The sequence below is a fragment of the Macrotis lagotis genome, chromosome 2, assembly GCF_037893015.1.
Source record: "Macrotis lagotis isolate mMagLag1 chromosome 2, bilby.v1.9.chrom.fasta, whole genome shotgun sequence".
In the NCBI taxonomy this organism is placed as follows: domain Eukaryota; kingdom Metazoa; phylum Chordata; class Mammalia; order Peramelemorphia; family Peramelidae; genus Macrotis; species Macrotis lagotis.
This window is the reverse complement of record NC_133659.1, coordinates 124,363,136-124,382,697: the sequence shown is the minus strand read 5'-3', so window position 1 is coordinate 124,382,697 and position 19,562 is coordinate 124,363,136. Positions and strand designations below refer to the sequence as shown.

Here is a 19,562-nt window from a genome sequence, read left to right as displayed (position 1 = left end):
TGGAAACTCTTGATTACCCAAACTCAAATGATCCACATGGTTCAAGACCATTTAATCACTGCCTACCAGTCCTGAGCTGGTACACTTAACACACATGTTCCTCCAACACTCATGATGATGGACAAAAGTGAACACTTTGACTTCTCCTTGTTCTCCAGGAACAGTCTGAAGTGAGGAAGAAGTATTTCAGTTCTCTAAAGGGTTTGAATTTCACTGCATCTCTCCCATTTAGTAGAAAAATATTCTATAATGCTTTCCCTGTTTACACCCTACTTTTAGGTAAGATGTTCCAATGGTACAACAGGAAATAGTCACTGCCTCCAGAATAAAGAAAGGAGTATTAAGTTTACTCTTCTAACATACAGAGGGGGAATTTCTGAATCTTGGACCTGCAGAGTAAAGAGGAGAGCAGACAAAAAGGCAGGGGGGAAAGGGAATACTTGCAGCAACCTCTGTTGATGATGTGGTAAAGAATTAAGAGGCACCATCAACTCAGAATTTTCTTTAAATTTATCCCTTTAAGGATTTGCATGAACTGATGCTGAGCGAGATGAGCAGAACTAGAAAAACATTGTACACCCTAACAGCAACATGGGGGTGATGATCAACCTTAATGGACTTGCTCCTTCCTTCAATCAGTGCAACAATCAGGGACAGTTTCGGGCTATCTGCGATGGAGAATACCATCTGTATCAAGAGAAAGAACTGTGGAGTTTGAACAAAGATCAAGGACTATTACCTTTAATTTAGAAAAAAATACTGATATCTTATTATCTGATCTTGCTATCTCTTTTACTTTATGTTTCTTCCTTAAGGATATGATGTCTCTCTCATTACATTCAATTTGGATCAATGTATACCATGGAAACAATGTAAAGCATCTTTATAAAAATCTTTATAAAAAAAAAATTATACCTTTAAGATTTTTATTGATATACATACCATATTTCCCTAGTATTCCTCAATTATTTCTTACTCTGTTGGAGAGTCAGAAGAAATGGCAAATGTCTTTACATTGTAAGTAAATTGTTTTAAAGTTTCTTTCTGTCCTGTCTGGATTTTATGAAGATTTATATACAAAGAAGAGACTGTAGATTAACTTAAAATATTTAAGGAAAATGTAACTTTTTAACCTCAACTAAAAAATTAAATTTTGACTTTTAAATTAAACTAAATTTTTCATAGAAAAATTCAAATACTTATATAATAAATATCACCAATTTATGATGTATTTCTAAGCAGTGTGGTAGAGTGTAAATAACAGTGGAGACCTACAATCAGACATCACCTTTGACCCTTATTGTGGCTAACAAAGACAGTCACTAAAGCTTCTTAAGCCTTGTTAAATGAGCATACTAATGTCTGGGTACTCACATAACAGGCAACTTAGTTAGAAGGGTAAAATGTAAAGGATGTAAAGGACTTTTCAAACTTGAGGGCAGTAAATAAATATCTGATGTGCAGATTTTAAGGTTTTCTCCATTTTGACAGATACTGTATTATGGGAGTCATACTGCTACTCTAGAAACATGACCACAAGTACTACTTACCGATTCTCTTTGTGTCATTGAAATCTGGTTCTGGCTCAGTATATGGCTTTAGTTCTTCTTCTTCATGACCAACATTCATCCATCGATCTTTCATTATTTGCTAGGAAATAAACTCAACATTATATCTTGTTGATCAATCTATCCTTCCACCTATTCAATACTACTTTTGGAATTATGAATGTATCAGTTACTAAATCATAGGTTATGTGAGTTTTATATCAAGCAAGGGAGAAAATTAATCTCATGGAGATGAGTAATAGAACTTCATAGGAGAGCTGCCATTACTGTCTAGGTCCACTTCTTATTCCAAAAGGTTCTGTCTCTTTTCTTCTTCCAAAGTCAAGCACAAAGGAATATATAATGTGTTATCTTTGAATATCAACTACAGTCAAAAGGTTTATTGTTTAGAGGTTTTACAAACATATCTAAATGAAAACCATAGTCTTAAACACCTGGGATAATGTCCTTGAGAAACTGATTCCTTTTTTATATCCCCACTTGTTGTGTGTATGTATGTATGTATGTATATATGTATATATATGAAAAAATATTAATTTATTGGGCACAGAAAAGAAAAAATCATGGGGAAAAGAATTAGGATTATTCATTAAACACAGCAGAGAATGAAACAGTATCAAAGCAGAGGGATAGGAACAGGATGAGATATGGAAAGTAGAGAATAGGGGTTAGGAATAGATCCATGGTATCAAATACAAGCCAAGGAACAAAACTGGGTTTTGATTTGAGAGCACCAAAGGGAAGTTAACTAGGAAACCAAGATAGGGTAAAAGTCAGGACAGAAACCTGAAAAAAGAGGAAAACATATGACAGAAACTCTTTATTATAAAAATGTCTAAAGAAAAAATTTCTTGAATGTTCCATATTATCTGATTTATATTATAAATTAGAGTATTTTCTCCTTCCTTCCTAATGTTTCTCATGCATAAACTATATATTCTAACCTTCTATCAATTAGTTTTTTAAACTATCATGCTTTACAAAATTCATTTTTATGATTGAAAATATCTAAGGGGGCAGCTAGGTGGCACAGTGGATAGAGTACCAGCCCTGGAGTCAGGAGGATCTGAATTCAAATTGGACAAGTCACTTAACCCCAATGCTGCCCCACCCCAAATATCCACTAAGAGGACATATTCTGCCCATTTCCTAATGAATTTGACAACTAGGTTACAAAAGTAGTGTTCTACTCTGAATTCCATTATCACATTAATTATAAAGATCTCTGAATATACTATGATGCTCTCCATTAAGTTATTACAAAGGGTTATTATATCCATCTCCCAAGTAATCAGGAAGATTATAAGGATATTTATATTTTGCAAGTAATTCGTGCATATTTTCTAATACAGTGTAAATTTAAAGGTTTTTTTTTACTGTTTTTTATCGTTATTGTTTAGATAACAATGACAGTAGATTCTATTTATTTGTTATCACTCTAGGCAAGTAATTTCATTTCACTGTTTGTCTGATTCATAAAACTCAGTTGGTAAGCTCTCCAAATTCTAATTGTGAAAAACTATAATGTCAGCAGGTAATAACCAGTGCTCAGGGAATATACACTACATAATGGGAAAGATCAGGAATGGTCCTTAGAAGAAAAGGATTAAAAATGTTTCTGGAAAGAGAAAAAAGAAAGACTAATTATCTGCTTAGTATAAAGGACAGAGCTGCTAACTTGTGCTCTGGTGAGGCAAAATACCTCGAAGGATATGAACTGTTCACCCTGATGTATTTCTTATCCTTTACCTGCCCCTTCCAATCTTTATCCATGTGTAAAAAAGAAATCTGAAGCAAGAAATAAATATCAGTGTTTTTCTGAAGATAAAATGTGATTTTTATATTGCTCTGTGGATAGAGATTTCAATGTCTCTCACCATGGTCAAATGTTAGGGCTTAAAAAATGTATACTACAGACCCCCCCCAGACACACCCCTCTTTAAATTCAATTACAATGAAGGAGGGTTCTTTAAGGTACCTTAAAAATAAGGTACTACTATTATAGTCATGTAAGTAAACAGTGCCCTAATGTGGTAAGTGGCATAAGAAGCTGACACATCAGCTGGTGATTAAAAGAAAATAATTTCGAGGTTGATAAAAAGTTATTATATACTTTCTACTTTTACCAAAAGCAAAGGACTTTTGGTGAGGACTGTCCATTCCTCCACCATTAAACATACATATGCTTTATCAGGAGGGAGGAAAGAAGTATGAAATATTGAACTAGATGCCTCCATTCCTGCAACTGTAGTTCTTCAGACTCTCAAAGCATTCAGCAATGTCTATTTTGACAAATTTATTGAAATGCTTTGCTTATGGGCCCACGGGGTAAATGTCTGTTGCCTCAGGACCAGTCTGGTCAGACTTGCGGCTGACCCAATGATGTGTATAACAGCTGTCAAAGACCAAATTCGCCTCACCACCTGGCTCCACTTCTGTCTACAGCCTTTGGTGCCAGCCACATTCCCATTAGATGATAGGCCCCGAAGGCGCAGCTAGTACACCCCTCCCTCCTCAGCGGACCCTCCTGCCTCACCTGGGGCAAGGGCTGCTCTTCTTTTTGCTTATATGGACTTGATACACAGGAAGGCCTCCTTGTTGCTATATATAAAGGCCTTCCATCTGCTGAGGGAAGGGGTGAAGAAACCACTACACCAATAAATTCAAGAACTCTGAAGAACGAGAGTCCATGTTCTTGCATGGTCCAGTGCATTCTCAATGGCTCTGTGAGCTCCTCATTAGTTTGGCTTTTTTCCCCATCACTAACCTATCCACACCTTTTCCTGCTATGTATTCCTTTGGTTCCTATTTTTCCCACAGAGCCTCCATAGAAAATCTATGACACATGGAGAACTTCCTTTAGACATTTTATTTTTCATGAGAACTAGTGCAACACTTGGGACTATCCATTTAATGCTTAATCTGTTACATTGTAGGTTTTATTACATAAATAATACTGTTCATAAATGCATGGTATTTAGAGTTTTAAGGCATGTAAAAAGTTACATAATTTCACTCTAATTTTACAGATGAGGAAATTTAAGAGCCAGAGAGATCTTTCATCAAGGATCACACATCTAGAAAATGGAATGGTAGAGCTAAGATCCTAACCCAATGTTGGACAGAATATATTTAAATGATAAAACAAAGTATAGAAAGAAGAGTTTGCAAAAATATGAGCAGAAGAGATTAAGGAAGAGAGACATCCCTTTGGGGTGAATTTTCAGAAAAGATTTTGTAAAGTTGTGAAGGAAATGGGTTTCACTGGTAAGAGAAATTAAGGCTAGAGAAAGCAGTGAAGCCCAAGGAGCTTGGATTTGATCCCATCATTTTGGGTCCTTAAACAGGGGAAGTAAATTGCATTTTATGAGGGTTAATATGGTAGAGATATGTACAAAATACTAGAATGAGGAGAACAGGAGTAATGAGATCCTCTGGGAGAACAAATGCAGCATTTGAGAAGCAAAAGGGAGATGCCTAAGTCAGGTAGCTGGGATAAGGAATGAAGAAGGAAGAAGAAACTAGAATCAAAGATGACTCTAAAATTTCAAATTCAAAAACTGATAGGATCATTGGGAGAAACAAGGAATTTGAAGAAGGAATAATTTGAGGTAGTGGACTGGATGACAAGTGAGTTTTGGTTCAGGACATGCTGTATTTCTTCATTTAGTAATACCCAAGTAGAAATATCCAAACATTTAAGTAGGACTGACATTTTTTAGATCCAAAGGAAAAAAAGGAAAAATTTGAAAGTGAATGAAAAGTGATATTTACTTTAATATCTCAAGGTTCATTTTTGAATTTAGCATCTTTGTTCCAAGGGTGGTAGAGTTGTTGCAGTTGCAGTTCATCGTCTGTCTTCTGGGAGGACAGGTACATCATTCCAAAGCAGAGAAGAAAGGAAAGGGTAAGGAGAGAAGCTGGTGCATAGAGGGAAAAGCCGGAGTGATATCAAATTCTTTCATTTGTTCTCAACAGGTCAACTGTAAGCAATTCCTTTTAGTTAACTCTTGGTGTTCTCTATTCTATACCAAGAACAGGGTTCCAATTCACAGAAACTTACTCTAACAACAGCAGGTGTCACTTCTAAGCAGAATAAAAAGTGAATTTCCTTGACTCTCTTTTTTTTAGTTTGAGATAGGGAGATTATAAGGAAGAAAACATGTGTATGCACTGAGAGTTTTTCTTCCTAATCCTGAATCCAGTTATAACATTTGAAAATAAGTTAAAGAAAGCAAGAAAAATAAAAGAGATTGAAATGAATGATTGACAAAAATTACTGAAATATATAACCTTCCTTGTTTGGACAGATCTACTGTTCTGGCCATCAGGGTCAGCCTTGGGAGACACTGGGGAGTTAGAACAAAAGAATACTCACTGATCCTCGGGTTGGATGGCATAAGGTTCAGGTAGGGAGAAGCAAATTAAATTATGCACGGCTAGATGATTCCACTAGGAATACTGACAAAAACAGGATTCAAATTTTATGAAAGAAATGATCATACAAACTATCACTGTCAAAAGAATTGAAATAAAATTATTGCCAATATGAAAACAACACTAACAAAATAATGTTATATATTTATAAGGAATCATTTTAATTATCCCAAGGCAATATACACATTAAATTTAAGTTCTACATTCATGAAAGAGGTAAAACGTCAAGGGTTTTCAGACAGAAATATTATTTTAAAATATTTTTAGCTTATATGAAAAGTCATAATAGGAATCTGGAAAACTTCTTCTAATGAGTTCTCACTTTGTGCTAGACTTGGAGTCAGAAAGATCTGAGTTAAAAATCCTCCTTTATGTACTAAGCTAGTTCAGACTAGCTGTGTGAACTGGACAATTAGCTTAACTTTTCAGCTCAAGTTTCCTCCCATGCAAAATGGATATTATCTCTCACAGGTTTATTGTAAAGATCAAATGAAATGAAAAAAAAAGCCCTTTATACAAATATATGTAAGACTTATAGCCATTTTCCAATAGATAAATGGACAAAGGATATGAACAAACATTTCTCAAAAGTAGACTAGCAAACTATTTACAACCAGATGAAAGAATGCTCCAAATCACTAATAGTAAAGAAAATGGAAATCAAACAAGATCCTGAAGTTTCAATTTCCACCCTGCAATTTGACAAAGAAGACAAAAAGTGGCACTAGTTAATATTGGAAGGGTTGCAGAATGACAGGTACTTTACTACTTTGTTGGTGAAACTGAAGGTACAAACATTTTGGAAAGTAATTTGGAATTATGTAAATAAAATGACTAAAATGTCATCACTCTTTTCAGCCAGAGACTCCATTACATGGCTTAAACCCTAAGAAGCCATCAATAAGAAAAAAAGTCCCATATGTTCCAAATATTTATAGCAAAACTTTTTGTTATAGCAAAGAACTGGAAATAAAGCAGATGTCCATCAATTGAAGAATGGCTAAACAAATTATAACAGAAGAGTGTAATGAAATTCTATTGTGCTGTAAGAAATCATGTATGTCATATACAAAGAAGCATGAAAAGATCTATAGGAACCGATGCCACGTGAAGTAAGCAGAGTCAAGAAAACAAGATAGAGAGATTTTAACAATGCAAATGGAAAGAACAATGTCACATAAAAAATCAAAAGTGAATATAAAAAATTACAAAGATAGAAAATGATTTAAATAAAGATGAGAGGACACACCCAACCCAATCTTTCATAGAGGTAGGAGGTCCACAGATGCTACACAATGCATATATTTTTGGACTTTTTCCAACACATCAATCAATTATTCCTATTCCCCCCCCCTTTAAAAAAAACTACTTGTTATATGGGATGACTCTCTGAAAGAGGTATGAATAGGGATTTTAGGGAGAACTACAATGATGTATAACAAACCTTAAAGCCTATATAAATTCAACTTATTATTATAATCTGCCATCAATACCTAAGTGTGTTATAGATACACTGCCCTAGCCTAGAAGCTGCAAAAAAACAAAACAAACAAACAAAAAAAAAAACCTTTAAAAGAAAGCCACTTAATTTTATTGGCCTCTTATCTGTAAAAAGAGAGGGTTAGACTAGCTGATGCCTAAGTTTTCTTTCAACTGTAACATCAAATTACTTTCTTAATTTATTTTTACTTCAGAATAAATCACCTTACAATCATTTTCCTAAATTAGGGGAGAGAAGAAACAGAGAAGGAGAATGCATTAGCGAGAAGAGAAAGTGGAAAAAAGCTTTCAAGTTGGTGATTTGAGAAGTGATACAGTTCATTCTGGTTATGAAATTTCTTCCTCCCAAGTAAAACATTTGTAGGGTAGTGTAGTTTCACATTTGGTTTGAAGCATTGTCATTTCTTAGATAATCATGCAAATTCATATTGAAAGTTAAGTGCGGAAATAGCTTCTGAGGTCAAAGAGAATGTATATGTGTGTATGAATACACACATCCATTTATATCAATATGGAAAAAAAACATCATTTGACTATTTGTCTAGATACTGAAACAATTTATGTGGTCAGTAAAACTGAACATTGATTTCATTCATTTTACTTTCACTATGCCTCCAAAGGGGAGGAAGGAAGGGATGGCAATTAATAAAGTTACATAAATTTATATGTATTCCAAAGGATGATAGTTAATAAATAGTTAATGAATTTAAATAAATTTTAACATGATTGAATGACTATTAGTGCTTATATATATGGGATAAAATCCTAATGATTAGTTAAGTCATCAAGACAGTTTTAAATTTGAGCAAATTTCAGAGAGAAAGAAGAAGAAATCATGAAAGTTAAGTAAGAAGGTCATTTCAATTCATAACTTATTGGTTCTTCATTTGTAGTTTTGCAAAATACCATGGAAGAGGAAGGTGAGAAATAATAAACTTAACTAAAAATATGAGTACCTGATATATATCAAAGGCAATTTCCTGAGGTTCTGTTTAAACATAATTCTAAATGTTCTTTTTCCTTGAATAGCTATTTCTGGGAATTGTAAAATAAATTTCTACAAAATGGTAGAAGCAATCACAATAATACTTCTATTGTGGCCTCTTTGATATAGATTGTTGTCAGAGATTCAGACTGGACAAACTAGGAGGAACCAACAGCAACAATTTGATTTTTCAAACTAACTCAGATTGAATGAAATGTTTAAAGCTGAGGACAGAAGTTAACTTTTGAATTTAACTTTTATGAATTTAAATCACTTAAGTAAATTTTGTGAATGACCGAAAGCAATTTAAATGACACCTATCCCTAAATCCATACATTCTTTCTAATCTGCTCATTAGATTATCCCTTAGTTATTACCCCAAGACAGTAATCACTTGCTAGGCAAATCTCAGGAAAAGGAGGTTCCTATAAAGAAAGGACTGGGGATGAATAGGGAGAGCCAAGAAGATCATGAGGATCAAAAGTTTTTGTGTTGATATTAAATTTTGCAATTAAGCAGGATGTTAATAGTCTAAAGCAAAAGAGCCAGTGCTGGTAACTGACCTAATATTCTGGAAGACTAGGATTCAAGTCTAATCTCTAAAAGATGTTTGACTTGGGGGCAATTTACTGTTGATGCTCCAGGTAACTCTAAGTTTATAAAGTTGCCGATTTGCATCAATGAAGAGTTTTCATATTGGGAATCCCCAATGAAATCACAGGTTCAAACTAAATAAACAAAATGTTATACATTAATTGGAACAATTAAATTCATTAAATTTTTTTTTTAACAAAGCTGGATTTTTTCACACGATAGAAGTTTTCAGTTTTAGAAGTTTTCTGCATTATCTATTTCATGGGGGGGTGGGGGGGGGAACACAAACAAAACCATAAAGCAGAAGGAAGAAAACACATTCAAGTAAAAGTCTCAGAAAAATATATCTAATGTTGGCTCAAAGATATAAATAGTTCAGTACCATTCCCAATAGAAATAAATTTACCATCACTTAATTTTCACCATCTCTTGACTTCCACCAAACACGTTATCCTTTAGTGAAAAATACTTGTGGAAAAAAAATTACAAAGCCCAAACTAACCTGAGAGCTCTGTACACAGGGATGGCTCACTATTAGGATGCTTCCTAACCAGCATGGAATCCGTGTCAGAAAGCCCAATTGCTACACTAAAAAAGTACAGTTTAAATGAAGTTAATTTTCTGAATTTTCTACCTCTTCTATTAAGGCAGACAAATGAAACAAAAATGTCACTATTGCACAATACATGCTGGATTGTTGAAATAATTTCAGTACATGCTGTAACATTTCTAAAAATAGAGGGGCATAACACTCAAGGAATAATCTTTTCCTAAATGCATAGCAAAAGAAAAAATGATAAGAGCATTAGATATTTTCAAGACCAATATTTTTGTCACAAATGGCTTCTAATATAGTTATACAATAGATTTTACCAAAATAAATAAGCCATATTTACTAAATTTTAGAGTGTATGATACTGTATATTAAGTACTCAGTTAAAAAACCTCTAAATTTTTCTATACTAGCTCAAGAGAATATTTTAACTAAAATTTTTAATTGGCTGATGTCACTTGTACTACCTATCTCACAGTTTTTCTGTGACAAAAGCTTTTTGTAAACCTTAAAGTGCTATATAATTTTGAGTTATTCATTTCAAAAGGAATTATCTCCACATTAGATTTTAATCTGTGACAATTTAATTCATTAAACAATTACTGAGTATTTGTCATGTTCAAATGTTACCTTTTCTAGTTAACTACTGAATTTTTTCAATGAGGATCCTTTACAACTCTGAGGAAAAATCAACTGTATTCCTACTTTCATAATGTCTTAAAGTACAATAATCAATAACTAATAGAGTAAATAAGAAAAAAGTTTCTTTCCAGAAAGCCCTCATTAGACAAAGAATAAATCATATAATTCACATTATTAAATAGAATTTCTTGTAGCTCAATGCATTACAAAACTTCCAATTTTCCTAAGAAGTATAGATTGCTGTAAAAGTTCTAGGAAATCATTTCCATCACTGGAATGTTTAGTGACACTCTTAAGTTTGTTTTCATAAATGACTTACTTCCAAGCTGCCTCTTTTTATAGGATTCAGTACTAATAATTTTTTCAGAAGATTTTCACAGTCGGTAGACATATAGAATGGAATACGATACTTTCCTCTTAAGACTCGTTCCCGCAGTTCCTTTTACAGGAAAAAAAAAAAGTTTATATATGTGTGGAGATACATATACATATATATGCAAATGTAACTGTAGCTAACTATTGAAGCTATAAAGCTTTCAAGTACAAACCTATCCTGAATTTAAACCATTACCTTTAGATTTTGACCATCAAATGGCAAAGATCCACTGACTAATGTATACAAAATGACACCAAGACTCCATACATCTACTTCAGGGCCATCATATTTTTTTCCTTGGAAAAGTTCAGGAGCTGCATAGGGAGGACTTCCACAAAATGTGTCTAATTTATTTCCAATTGTAAATTCATTACTAAAACCAAAGTCAGCAATTTTAATGTTCATATCACCGTCAAGAAGGAGGTTCTCTGCCTAGGAGGAAAATGTTAAAAAAAGAAAATGATTTGCAAAGGAAAGTTAATATATAAAGACACATTTTGCCTAATTAAAATCATGCTTCATTTAATAAAAAAAAGTTTCCTTTTATCCTTCTCATTTACTAAATACCATCTCAATATCTTGGAAGTCATCTTAACTTCCTATAATTATCCAATTTAATCCTAACAAATACCATCTCAAAGGTTTAGAAATACCATCTTATCTTTCAGTATATTCTTATTCAGTTTAGTGCTAACAAACTTGATTTTAAAATGTAAAGTTATATTTATAATGTAAAATTACTCTTGTAAATAATTTTCACTTAAATCTGACCATAACCCTTTCATATTTACAATAGTAATAAGAACATATAATGATTTATTTTCAAAATGCTTTATGTATATGACCTCACCTGATCTTCATTCCTCTGACACTGTAAATACTATAGGTTTGATTCACATTTTATAGCTTAAGAAATTAAGGCTGAAAGAGGTTAGGAGCTGGACCTGATGTCAGATTTATCCCATGAGTCTATCTGGTAGATGGACAGATGATACATGGATGGATGGATGGATGGATGGATGGATGGATGGATGGATAGATAGATGATAGATAAATAGACAGACAGACAGATAGAGGACTAGACAATTCCCTCAGTCAACAGATGAGAAACCTGAGGGAACAAGGACAGCTAACACTGATATGGTACTTTCCATAAGCCAAGCTCTTTGCTATTATTAAACCCAGTTTACAGATGAGGAAACTGAGGCACACAGAAGTTAAGTGACTTGCTCAGGGTCACACAGCTTGTAAGTGTCTAAGAGTGAATTTCACTTCAGGACTTCCTGACTCCAGGGCTTGCACTCTGTTCACTGTGCTACTTACTGCATTGTTTACCCCAAAACTTAGTTGTTTGCATGCTTAGTTGCATGCACATCAAGTAAAAAGGCAGAAAAATCTAAATTTAAGTCAACCAGTTTGGGTAGTATTTATTAATAAAAATATACAGTATTCAACAAAAATAAAATAACAAGAATTACAAAGCAGTAATAAACTGCAGTAATAAACCTTTCCTTCCCATTTTTTAAAAAAAGATAACTTAATAAACATGATTGAGAAATTTCTGCCATTAAGTAACTGACACATCAAAAATTGGTTAACTATTAAAATTATATAAAATATATATTTTTTCCAAAGTTCTGCTAAAGGAAAATAAATGTGATTCAGATCCCCAAAATATTAAGAAGGATTTTTTAAAAGGATGAGTTATTACATTTTTAATGCTGTGTTACAGGGAACTAAAAATCATTTTAATATTTGTAGGAAAGTATGCATTTCTGAGAAAATAAATTCAACTTAAATACTCAAATGGATTTATGGTCTCAACAATAGGGAAATTCCTTCCACAATATATTTATGTTCTTCCCATGTGATATTCAGTATGTTTGGAGTCTGTCCTTTCTCTTATCCCAATGGGGCAGCTAGGTGGTGCTAGCAGATAGAGCAGTGGCCCAGAAGTCAGGAGGATCTGAGTTCAAATCCAATCTCAGACACTTCCTAGCTGTGTAACCTTAGGCAAGTCACTGAACCTTGACTGCCTCACATCCAGGGCCATCTCCAGTCATCCTGATTCATATCTGGCCACTGGACCCAGAAGGCCCTGAAGGAGAAAGTGAGGCTGTTGACTTAGTACAGCACCTCCCTCACTCAAATCCAATTCAAATGAATGTCATGGGATCACCTCCCCAATGTCATGGTCTTCTTCAAAAATAAAGGACAAAAATCATTATTCATAGGTTGTTCATTAGTTAAACTTCATTCTTGCCATATGATCAAACCACTTAAAAAAATTTCTTAATGCCATTCTTGATTTCCAGTCATTATTTAGAGTTCCTTCTTGATTATGGATTTCAGTTTGCACCACCATGTGACCTAACGATCTGCACAGAATAACTGAAGTCCTATGCTGATATATTAGGAAATGGATAGAACTTGTCTACTATTATAGCCAGAATAGTGAAAATATACAGATTGAGCCTTGAATTAAAATAGAACAGGTCAAATTTTTCTCAGGAAATTAATGATAGCCAAACATTTTCTGGAATTAATGGTCTATCATTTAATTATCAATAATCTACATTTGTTGCTGTTTGTTTACAAGTCATGAACCATTAGCATCCAAAGAAATAAAAATGAGTATTACTTAGAAACCAATAAAGAAATACATTTTATTTACTTGTTATACCCAAATGAGGAACAACAATGAAAAACTAAAGAAAATATATTTCAAATATTTTTTTTCAACATAATTACAACCCACTGGTTTCCCTTGGTTAAAATTTTCTTTCTGAAACCTCATTTAAATGTAATGAGTATTCAACATTAGAAAACTATCTCAAGTAATTAACATAATCACTCAATGCCACTGAAAACAGATTCAATAGAAGGCAACTTATGGGACATGGTATAATGGAAAGACTAGGGTGACTAGTTCCAATGCTATCATTCTTACTGGTATGTGATCTTGGGCAAATCCTCTTACTTTTATCAGTTTTTAACACTTTAAAATGAAAACATTAAACTAGCTAATAAAAGCTCTCATCTATTTTTTTATAGTTTATAAAGTTTTTTCTCTAGAACAACCCAGTGAAGTTGATATTACAATGTGTTATCTTTCCAATTTTACAAATGGGAAAACAAGGTTCAGAAGTCACTGTCACATTGCTAGTGTCATCACTTTAAGTATTCAGGGTCTCTAGACTTCAAGTCCAGTGTTGATTCCACAATTCTAATTATGTACACTTGACAAGAGGAAATTTTATTTTATGTAATTGTCTTTAATCATTCATCAATACAATCAGAGTTTTGTTGCCTTGGGCAAGTATAGAAGCATAGTTTAATTTTAACCTAATGGGAAGAAAAGCTTTTAGTTATACTGGGGGCAGCTGGGTAGTAAAGTGGATAGAGTGCCAGCCCTGGAGCTTCAAATTTGAATTCCTGAGTTCAAGTATGACCCCAGACACTACACTTAGTAGCTGTGAGACCCTAGGCAAGGGTCCTCATTGCCTCAGCAAACAAACAAAATAATTATACTTGTCAAAGACTGGAATGAACTGCCTCAGGCACTAGTGTGTTTTCAAAGGTAAGCTGTAGTAATGATCTCCCAAAAAGGGGGTTCCATACTCTAAGTGAGTTATGACAGAACTTCAAAGGGTAACCCACAGCATCTCATATTCAATGAAATTGTTAATGGTAGGGTTAGTCTCTGACATAACCACACTCCTTTCCCGCCTTATCCATTACTGTTCAATCTTCCCAACTGCTCAATCAGACCACTGACCTTCTATGGCTATGACACCTTTTATCATCTCCTATTTTTCCTCCTAATATAGGGCTCCTGAGAGAGATTATAAACTCACCCTGACCCAGGCATCAGACCAATACAAGAAGCTACATAAGTAGAATTTCCTTCTGTGCCCAGGGAGCCATTACTTTGGGTTTATAGCAGGCAACCTCAGGGATATCTGGGCTCCTGACACCAATGAGTAGGGTTCCTACCCATCATCTCCCTTTCCATTTTCATGTGTTAAAGTAAACTGAACAGGATGAATAGATTTTTATGGGTTATGATCTTCTATCACAGATTTCGTAGATTATCTTTCACCCTTTTCCAAACTTCCTTATCTCTGCCAAGGATGCCACCATTCTTATAGTCACCTGGGTTTTCAACCTCAGCCTCAACTGTGACTCCTCATTCTCTCATTTCCACATAATCAATTATTTTCCCAGTCGTGATGATTCTATTTTCCTATCATCTCTTATGCTCAAACCCTTCTCTCTACTCATACAAGCATTCCCCTTATTCAAGTCCTATCAGCTACTGCCTAGACAATTAATATGAATAAAAAGCTTTATAAACTCTAAGCTCTAAAACAGAGATTCTTACTCTAAATGACTTTTTCATAAATTGTTAAAAACTCCCTCCTTCCTTTCCCCACTCCTACCCTTGACAAGATAAATGATCTGGTAAAGATTTTACATGTTAAAATACTTCTTTAAGGTCAGTTCCAAGAATAAGCAAAAGTTGAACAATAATGGGCAAAACTGATAGGTGGTTATGTCAGAGACTAGCCCTCTAATCAGGTACTGTATTGAAAATAGGATGCTGTGAGTACCTCTTGAAATTGTGTCTTGGATCAGAGGGAATACAAAATCCCTACTTTGGAAATCACATACAGAGCTTAAGTTTGAAAACCCAAACCACTACTACCTGAAGCAGTTCATTCTAATATTTGAATCGAAATGCTAGCATAATTATTTATTTAAGAGTTCACAAAATATTTAAAAGAAATTCTTGAAATTTTATTTAGCTTTTGGATCCTTGACCTTAATGAATAATATTCATTTTTTCTTGATATCAGTTGTAGTTTGTTGAGTTAGAAAACCAACTACTTACTTTAAGATCACGGTGTACGATACACTTTTGATGACAATATTGTACTGCAGACACAATCTGGAAAACATTTTAATAAAAAATTCAAGACCATTATACAGAAACTTTTTTTCTCTTAATTCTTCCCTTTCCCATATTTTACATATATCTCAACCATCAACTATTCAAATTCCAAAGTTATATTTAATTTTTCTACTATGGTTTTCCTTTAACAAATGAGAATGCTTTAAGTTTTGATGAGAAGAAAATTCTTCTTTAAAGATGTCAAGCAGATATTCAAAATTCTCTTGCTAATGTATTAATAAATACTTCTTAATTTCTTTATGGAATTTAAGTACTTTTATGAAGGGTAATTTCTCTTTTTATATTTTCAAAATTATGTAACCCATGCTCTTGTTCAGATGATCTATCTTTACATATTACTTCAGTGCAATCTTTAGTACATCTCATTTTCAGTCAGTAAGTACATTCAAAAGGCAAAGCTTTATTCCAACATTATAAAAATGTGTTTAAGAGAATTTGTTAAAGATAAATTAGCCTTGTTAAAACGATTTCTTTTAGAGTTATAGTTCCTTTAATACACATAAAAAAATTGTAAAGGATAAACAAGAAGGCCCAGTTTTAAACTGTCAGTCAACACAGTGGCTAGTCTAACTGAACAGAAAGGAGAAATGAAATTTAATCTTAGCTCTGCCACTAATTTACTTGGGCAAAGTATTTAACTACTATATTTGCTCTTATACTTATAAAAAACAGTAATTATGCCAATCTGTAACAGATTTTTTTTTAAAATTTTGCAAGTAATATAGGTTTTTAAGCTTTATTTTAACAACAACTGCAAGACAATTTGCATCTATTAGGAGGAAATATTAAGTAGGAATTCAAATACAAATACAAATAAGAATAAAGCATAACACATTCTACCATTTTTATTTTGTAAAATAGAAACACAGAAAAGACTGCGAAGTAATTAAATTGTGGAAATAATGGAAGGAGCACAAGACTTGCAGAAAACCTGGGTTCAAATTATGACTCATATATTTATTTGGCTGAATAACTTATTTAAATTAATTATTAAAGTTATTAAATCACTCAAGATCTCAGTTTCCTCACCTATCAAATGAATGAACTAGTCTTTGGTGGATGCTTCAAAAGCTAATATGGGTGTTACTTTGTGTAATGAAATGAAGCTAACATATATAGAGAGAATTTTATATTAATGATTACCAGTATGAAAAATTTAACATCATAAATTTGTGGGTTTTTTAGTTGTTTAAATGTATAATGCACTTTAAACAAGTCACATGATGCAACTAGAAACTTGTATTTACAGGAGTATTTATTGGTATTCATAACGTTTCATACAATTATTGTGATTGCTGTATGGAGTACAAAAAATAACAAAAAAAGCATAACTGCACCCAGTTTTTAAGTATTATAAAGTGTATTTTTAGAATGTTATTTGTAAACAGACTATTTCTGAGGTATGGATACTAGAGGCATGTGTAAAAGTTATTACTAGATCCTGCAATCATGCCAAATTTATATGGTAAAGTTAAGGAAGAAGCTCTAGATACTAAATGGAAAAATAGATAGGATGAAGAAATGTAGAAATATGTGCCCTTATCAGTCTGTGTCATTCTTAACATGGCTAGAAGCAAATTTTAAATATTTATTTTTTCAGGTATGTGTTATAACATTGTCACACAATTTTCACTGTCTATATGTATGCTAGTCACTAAAGTAACGATTCACTTTATTGAAATACTAACAATCAATCAACAAGCATTTATTAAGCCCTTACTCTGTACTAAGGGAACTAAGTGCTACAGATGCAAAAAAAAATCAAAATCAAAAACAAAAAAACAGTACCTGCCCTCAAGAAGCTTGCATTCTATTGGGGAAGACAACATGTATAAGTACAGACAAGATACATACAGTGTTCACAGAAGGAAGGCACTATCAGCTTGAGAAATAATAATATTAATAAATAGTAATAATAATGATGATAAAGGACTCCTATATAATGTCCCATCTAAGCTAACAAAATCCCATTTTGACACTATTTTGTAATTTGAACAAGATCTTTATCAATTTATATAATCATAATGATGCAACTAAATTTGATAATCTAGCACCAACAGTATGCAGTTTTACTGGGAGATTGTTTCTGTAAAAAACTAAGAGTCACGAATTTCACATTTGATTCTCAGTTATCTCTTGCACTAAAATGACTGCTATTTCTGGGGTCACTGAGGATACTACCATGCCATCTGATAGATCAATATAGTGGGTGCTTGACAGATCCCAGGGAGATATACCTAATAACCTGCCAAGGCACTCCTGATGTATGAGGTTTCTAAAGGAAATTATTCTACCTGACTCTGAGTGGTTGTAATAATCTATTTATGACCATTTAGTTTCACTAGTTGTGCTGCCACACTGCAGAACTCTAAGCAAAAAGGAAACTATGGAGTTTCAGTGTAGACTTTACTGCTACTGTCCTTAAAAATAATCCTTTGTCCTTGTAGTCTCTGACACGGTCATCTAGAACACTGCAACAGGACTATCAATTAGGATGACCATCTAATCTAATAAATTTGATTCAGGATTGGAATTTTACAGTATCACAAGATTGGGAGTCAGAAGATACCTTAGAGGTCATGAAGTCCTTCAATTTACAGATGAGAACCAGGCTCACAGAGATAAAGTACTTTGATCAAGGACACAAATAGTGAGCAGCAGAGCCAGGATCTGTGTTTTCACTACAGATTCTGGTTTATTTCCATTAAGCCATATCCCTGGTAAAAGGAGATCAGTATGACTAGTCACCAGAAGACCCCATAAAGTGGGATTATGCAGAAGCATTGCAGGATGTGGCTATGACAGGAAAACTATCTTTCTAGTGTTTTACAAGTAGCTTACAAGGTGTCATTTGTAACAAATATAAACTAGATGTGGAAAATGTGATTCAATTCATAAATGCATTATGAGGATGAAGTTAAAAAATATATTCTTTTATATGAATGGAAGACAGTATAAAATATTGTAAAGTTTCAAAAAGGGAAAATGGAACTTTTTTTTAGGGTTTTTTTTTTTTTGCAAGGCAAATGGGGTTAAGTGGCTTGCCCAAGGCCACACAGCTAAGGTAATTATTAAGTGCCTGAGGCCGGATTTGAACTCAGGTACTCCTGACTCCAGGGCCGGTGCTCTATCCACTGCGACACTTAGCTGCCCCGAAAATGGAACTTCTTAAAATACCATTTAAAAACAAGAAGAAAGCTTTAATTAATACAACTAAATGACACAGGCTGATTTGTTGTGGTTTTTTTTTTGTTTGTGGAAAGTAAATTTTTTTCCAAAATTTTAAAAACTATTATTTTTATGTAATGTCAGAGAATTAAATATATTATAAAAAAGGAATAAAGATTAAAGAAGATCTCATTCCCTATTCCCTTTCATTTTGAATTTAAATTAACATATCAATAATTGAGTAATTTGCTATAACTGTTATCTGACTGTTTCGAGTATTCACTTTGGCTACATACATGACAATCCATCCATGCCCTCTCATCCCATGACTCATTAGGTATTGGGCCAGTAAAATTCTAAGATCTCTACTAGTTCTCATTTGTTCATTACGTAATCTTCCACAAAATTCCACTTAAATAAAAAAATCATTTAACTGAATAAATATTTTAGTGCCTACATCATTAAGGTTCTCTATTGATGACTTCTGGAGGAAAAGTATTTGATTTTACTTCAGAAGACCTGAAGCTTGTATTCTGACTCCTTCACTTGTTATGCTCTATGCATGTAAGCTTGGGCAAACTACTAAGGCTCTTTGGGTCTCAAGGTTCTTCATTTGTAAAATGATTGGGTTGAATAATCTGATCTCAAAAGTCTCTTACAGTTCCAGGTCCTATAAAAGAAGTTTTTATATCTGAAATAACTCAATTTTAATGATCACTGGTGATTTTTTTCTGTCCTCACTCCCCTTTTACTAAGTCATCAGC

At 33.3% G+C, this 19,562-nt stretch overlaps 1 protein-coding gene across 10 annotated transcripts in view; it reads right to left on the bottom strand.

The window, feature by feature from the left end:
* The window catches only part of MARK1 (microtubule affinity regulating kinase 1), a 149,804-nt gene that overhangs the window by 34,850 nt on the left and 95,392 nt on the right, over window positions 1-19,562 (bottom strand). For 7 of the 10 annotated variants that reach the window (XM_074222706.1, XM_074222707.1, XM_074222704.1 and 4 more), the window contains 4 exons: window positions 15,550-15,606; window positions 10,851-11,087; window positions 10,599-10,718; window positions 1,551-1,650 (listed from right to left, as the gene is read on the bottom strand). In XM_074222706.1, the coding sequence (XP_074078807.1) occupies window positions 1,551-1,650; window positions 10,599-10,718; window positions 10,851-11,087; window positions 15,550-15,606 (514 nt within the window). Of the gene's footprint in view, window positions 1-1,550; window positions 9,673-10,598; window positions 10,719-10,850; window positions 11,088-15,549; window positions 15,607-19,562 lie in introns of those variants that run through there. The other 3 variants (XR_012475729.1, XM_074222711.1, XM_074222712.1) reach the window with 3 other exon arrangements.